Source organism: Etheostoma spectabile, chromosome 8, assembly GCF_008692095.1.
Source record: "Etheostoma spectabile isolate EspeVRDwgs_2016 chromosome 8, UIUC_Espe_1.0, whole genome shotgun sequence".
Lineage (NCBI taxonomy): Eukaryota > Metazoa > Chordata > Actinopteri > Perciformes > Percidae > Etheostoma > Etheostoma spectabile.
The window spans coordinates 18,357,390-18,363,458 of NC_045740.1; the positions used below are offsets into that span (position 1 = coordinate 18,357,390).

Below are 6,069 nucleotides of genomic sequence, written 5' to 3' on the forward strand. Positions count from 1 at the left end.
ACCGTCTGCTATCTCTCTGTCTGCATCTTCCTCACTGAGCTTCACTGAGTGTTTGATCTCCTGAATTTTGAGTTGTCTCTTCTGGATCATCTGCTGAATTTCAGCCTCTGTCTTCCCCAGCTTGGCCTTCCTTCCCTCATATTCTTCTTTAAGAGGAACAACATCATGTGGCTTATGGTCTAAAATGGTGCAGAGCATGCAGACGCACATCTGGTCGGTCTTACAGAACAGCTCCAGCAGTTTATCGTGCTTCGTGCACATCCTTCCTTCCAGGTTCTCCACAGGGTCGATCAGCTGATGTCTTTTCAGGCCTGACCTTGTCAGATGAGGCTCCAGGTGAGTCTCACAGTAGGAGTCCAGACACACCAGGCAGGACTTCAGGGCCTTGAGTTTGGTTCCAGTGCAGATGTCACAGGGAACTTCTCCTGGTTTGGACTCTGAGCTGCTGCTGCTGGCTTTCTGTTGAGCGGACTGTCTGAACTGAGCAGCCATCTCAGAGATGAAGGTATTGACCTGCAGCTCAGGTCTTGCTTTGAAAAACTTATTACAGTTGGGACACTGAAACGGGAATTTACTACCCCAGTGATCACTGATGCAGGTTTTACAGAAGTTGTGTCCACATGGTGTGCTGACTGGATCAGTGAACACATCCAGACAGATGGAGCACAGGAACTGATCTTCAGTCAGCAGACAGCTGGCAGCAGACATATCGACACTCTGAGGACAAAAGTGTGAAAAAACTCAACTTTGATTCCATATCCTTTTATTATTTGTTTTCCAAACCATCAAACTTCTAGCTCTGCATAGTATGACAATATGTAGGATAACCAAATTTCCACAGGGATTATTTGGGCTGGCATTGAGTAGTTGTCATAGTATCGGGCAATGAAACGTACCAACATATATCCATTTATATGTATAGATGTATATGTCGGAATGGTCTGCAGTATAGAGTGTTAGCTAGTGTTCTTTTACAGATAATAACAGAGTTCACAGTGAAAGTTAAAATGTTTAAATGAGATGAACCAAAGACTGGAGCAGATATGAAGGCAGTTGACGAGTACATCACAAAGATTTTTTTTCTTTGAACCACGGCCCTCTGGGAGGGGTTATAGGTCTGCCAAAACACACTTTATGATTTAAGGGCAGTGTTTCCTCCCACATTATTATTAATAATAATAAATTGAATTTGTATAGCGCTTTTCAAAAACTCAGTCACTTTTTTATTAAGTAAGAAAAAATCACTAAGCACATATATACACTAATACTGCTACCTTAAATAACAATTTGCAATACAAGTAAATCATTTTGGTATTAAGTCATTATTAATTATATGCAGTTTCCATCTTGACATTCTCTGCTCTACATCACATTTATATTCTTGGGGTCTAGTAGAATAGATTTACATTCTTTCATATATGTTTCTCATACTGCCCATTGCTGTAGATCCTCTGGCTGAAACCTGTGTCTGAGCCAAAGACTGTATAATATTAATGGACAAAGCAGGTGTGACATCACCCATTGGTTTATGGATATTTGCTACGAGTCGTTGAGTTTGCCGGGCGCAGCCATCCTGGTGGTGGATGTGACGATTTTAGACGAGAGGAGGGAGGGAGGAGCTGCCTACACTTTACGTTACGTTACACACTTTCACCGTCAATCACATCATAGCCACTCCCTGAAACACCCCCTGCTTTATTGACATTTTTAAAATCGAGACCAAAATTAACATCATTCTACATTGCAGAAGACTTAACACTAGTGATTGAGACCATAAACTAAGTATGAAAATGTTTCCTGAGGTAATGAATCAAGTGAGAAGTGGTTGACTTTCTCATAGACTTCTACAGAAACCGACCTCCTTCTGCAACCGCACGTGTCTCCCCCTGCTGGAATTCAAATAGAAATCAGGTTTAAGGAGTCTCCCCCTGCTGGAGAACAGATAGAAATCAGGTTTAAGGAGTCTCCCCCTGCTGGAGAACAGATAGAAATCAGGTTTAAGGAGTCTCCCCTGCTGGAGAACAGATAAAATCAGGTTAGGTCTCCCCCTGCTGGAGACCAAGATAGAAATACAGTTTAGGAGTCCCCCCTGCTGGAGACCAGATAGAAATCAGGTTTAAGGAGTCTCCCCCTGCTGGGAGACCAGATAGAAATCAGGTTTAAGGAGCTCCCCGGCTGAGAACAGATAGAAATCAGTTAAGCAGTCTCCCCTGCTGGAGACCAGTAGAAATCGGTTTAAGGAGTCTCCCCCTGCTGGAGACCGATAGAAAGGTTAAGGAGTCCTCCCCTGCTGGAATCAATAGAAATAAGGTTTAAGGAGTCCCCCCTGCTGGAGACCGATAGAAACAGGTTTTAAGGAGTCTCCCCTGCTGGAGACCAGATAGAAATCAGGTTTAAGGAGTCTCCCCTGCTGGAGACCAGATAAAATCAGGTTTAAGGAGTCTCCCCCTGCTGGAGCAGATAGAAAGCAGGTTTAAGGAGTCTCCCCCTGCTGGAATTCAAATAGAAATCAGGTTTAAGGAGTCCCCCCCTGCTGGAGACCAGATAGGAAGCAGGTTTAAGGAGTCTCCCCCTGCTGGAGATCAGATCGAAAGCAGGTTTAAGGCACTTTTGATTCGGAGCCCTTTGCTGAACCAGATGCTTTGTCTATTAATTGTATACAGTCTATGGTCTGAGCTCTTGGCCTCCCTTCCCAAAAAGCCTGGTCTGCTCGGGTTTGTGCACAGCCTGCCCAGAGGAATTGGGCCGTGGCGTTTGAGGCAGTTGAGAAAAAGTTCTGTCTGTTGGAGAAAGAGCTCCATTTTGTTTTTGTACTCTATACATCAAGTAGATACACACAGACTATATTACACACTAAAAGACAGGAAAATCCTCAAAAGCGTAACAAGGGCTCTTTAATTTAATTGTTTATACTTAGATTGACGATCAATTCTGATTTTTAAATATCATGATATCATTTTCACAACCCCCACGGCCATCAATGAACCTCCAGTTAGTTGAATTGAGGTTTGGAGTTCATACAGGAAACAGGCCTGTACGTTATCTTAAGCTAATGCTAATGCTAGCTGTGACTGCATCCTGTCTAACCTTAACTAGCCAGAGTTATAGTCACTGTTGTTTGGTTTTTACCTCTGTTTTGTATTTCTGGCTAAGGTCGCATGATTTTATCTACAGTGACACAGTTGTATGGTTTACTGTTCTTTATATGGTCAAAGAGATGTGCAACAGCCAGATTTGGTTTGAACTAAACTTTGACAGACTGTTTACTGAGTGTATTTTGTCTCTGTAAGGCAGTGTACTCACCTGTGTTTGGCAGAGATTCGGCTGTTAGGAGGGTTCAGTAGAATGTTTCTTTTCTTGAGAGAGAAACGGAGAAACGTGTCTCGACTGCAGCTGTGCTGTTGCTCAGACCAACTTTCACTTTCAATTCAGAAAACGTGAAATTGCAGCTCTCCTCTTTCAGTGTTGCGCCACCTCTCAGTGGCCCGTTGCCAAGAGGGAGAGGTAGAGGAAGTATTTAGATCCTTTACTTAACCCTCACGTTGTCCTTGGGTCAAATTTGACCCATTTTCAGTTTTGTCATCACAATAAATGGACCTTCGAAACAAGTTGAAAATGTCATCATTAGAAATATCAAACAACTTTGGAAAAAACATCAAAAAAAGGACCCACTACATTAAAAAAAGTGACAAAAATGTCAGAAAATGCAATAACTTTTTTCACGCTTGACGGAAAGACAACACAAGGGTTAAGTAAAAGTACTAAAGCTTACACATCACACACTACTAATTAGTGTTGCATTAGTGTATGTGCTTTTTAAATACTTAAAGTGCTCATGTTCTGCTTATTTTCAGGTTCATAATTGTTTTTAGAGGTTGTACCAGAATAGGTTTATGTAGTTTAATTTTCAGAAAACACTCCATTGAAGTCCAGCCTTTACTTCAGTGAGACATGTGCGTCACTTAGCGTCACCTTGTAACACACGTTAGGATGCTCACCTAGCCGCTAGCCAAGCTAGTTAGAGCGGAGGCCCAAAGAGTTCAGATTGTATCGCCACGTCAGAGAGGCAGTGCAGAATTAAAAATGTTACGTTTGGAAGACCAATTTGTTAACATTTGAATAACATACCACTCTGAAACGTCTTGCTCCAGTCTAGGTTGCGAAGCTGGTTTGGGTTGTTCTCCCCGTGTTTTGATTTCAGACTCGGATTCGAACATGTAGCCTACTGCTGAGCCGTAGCCATGGTTACAGGCTGAAGCAGGATTGTTTTGGATAACACTAGCTTGCTTTTCAGGGCCCGCCTTACTCTGCTCCTGACTGGCTAGTAGTCCTTACCTAGGTACTGTAAGGACCTCATACTCTGCTCCTGACTGGCTAGTAGTCCTTACCTAGGTACTGTCAGGGCCCTCATACTCTGCTCCTGACTGGCTAGTAGTCCTTACCTAGGTACTGTCAGGACCCTCATACTCTGCTTCTGACTGGCTAGTAGTCCTTATAGGTACTGCACATGTTTGACTTCCAACAAAGATGGAACAGAAGTGAGATGCCTCTCTGTGTACCTTGAACAGAGAGCTCAACACACAGGGTGAAAAGAGGAGCTGTAACAATGTGCAGTACAACAAAAATATGGTGTTTTTTTTTTAATTAAACCATGTAAACCTATTCTGGTACAACCTGTAAATACAATTATGAGCCTGAAAATAAGCATATGAGGTCTTTAAGTAAAAAAAAAAAAAAAGCAAGACTAGCAGCCTTAAGAGATTTAAACACTAAGTGTAAACAAGCCCTTTAATATTCTTTTAATTTAATGTTACAGGTGAGTGCAGCAGGGGAAAGTCAGGGTAATACCCAGACATTGAGCTAGATGGCAGACAAGAGCTGTAGGTATTTGCTCTGACATTCAATGAACCACCTTTTGAGCCTTTATTTAATAGAAGTAATTTCTTAGACTTTTTTACCAAACTGCAGAGGCATGATGGGACATTTCAGTTTTTTTATTCAAACTTTTAGCATGCCTAATTAAATAATAAATGTGCAATACTGTACAATATCAAAGTACACCCTCAATTCCATGATCATTTAGACATGTGTAGCCTATGTTTATGTTAATTTAAATTAGTCCTACAATTATATCAAGTAACTCTGAATCCAGTAATAATAATATATCTAACTGTACTCAACGTGTTTCCCTTAATTATCAAAAATGTTCGTATTAGTTGTATAACTCTGTATTACTTTCTGCTTGAGATCTTATGTCAGTGTTACTTCATCAAAATGACTTGCATGGTTTTTGTTTAGTTTTTTTTTTATTAAGAAAAGCTTTTTACCTCAGGAAATGTACACATAACAAGTAATGTTCGTGATAATCCCACTCAGATTACAGTTCAGTGTGTTTTTTGTACAGTGTACAGTGTTGTTTGTCGGATCAGTGCAGATGACTCCCCCTCCTCCTGCAGCCTTCCTCCTCCTCTTCCTCCTACTATTGGGTCCTCTTCTCTCTCTCAGACGGAGCTCGGCGTCTCCACCGGGCGCATGTCACCACGCACCTACCCCGGTTTCCGCGCGTAAACTTCATTGGACGAAGGGGGACCTACACCGGCTGGGATTCAACACTCTTTCCCTTACTCCAGCTGCGGAGGATCTGAACGGTCAATTAACTTTTTTCCAGCCCAATTTGAGGACATATTTTCCGCTCTGGTCTCTCTGGTGATGCCTCCAGACTCGAGCTGCTCCGGGACGCACCCGAACCCGACAGGTGCGCATCTTATACACGACCAAATACTTTGTGAAAGCTGGTTTCGCGGAAAGATGAAAAAAAACTGATTTATTTTATTTTTGTGTGGCGGATTAAAGTTTTTGGACCGATTACCAGAGACAAGCGATGGATCAATCATTTCGGAAAACGCATCAGTTTGATCTTGCGGGTTAGACAGAACCACACAATGCTGCTTCCATTCTCGAGGCTGCTGTGGTTGTGGCTGTGCAGCGAGGCCGTCGCGAGTCAGCTCGTCTGGCAGAAAACAAAGACGATTTTCAGTCCTCATTATGAATATACCACCGCTGAAAGGA

At 42.3% G+C, this 6,069-nt stretch overlaps 2 protein-coding genes across 2 annotated transcripts in view; one reads left to right on the top strand and one right to left on the bottom strand.

The window, feature by feature from the left end:
* The window catches only part of LOC116693741 (E3 ubiquitin-protein ligase TRIM21), a gene marked incomplete in the record, with an annotated part of 7,205 nt that extends 3,712 nt beyond the window's left edge, over positions 1–3,493 (bottom strand). Inside the window, 2 exon segments of the mRNA XM_032522959.1 lie at positions 1–717; positions 3,304–3,493. Coding sequence (XP_032378850.1) covers positions 1–708 — 708 coding nt within the window.
* Positions 1–6,069, top strand: part of gpr37a (G protein-coupled receptor 37a) — a 39,137-nt gene that overhangs the window by 6,719 nt on the left and 26,349 nt on the right. The window contains exon 3 of the mRNA XM_032522935.1: positions 5,506–6,069. This exon is cut by the window's right edge and continues 809 nt beyond it. Within this exon, the coding sequence (XP_032378826.1) occupies positions 5,943–6,069 (127 nt within the window). The 5' untranslated portion in view covers positions 5,506–5,942. The remainder of the gene's footprint in view (positions 1–5,505) is intronic.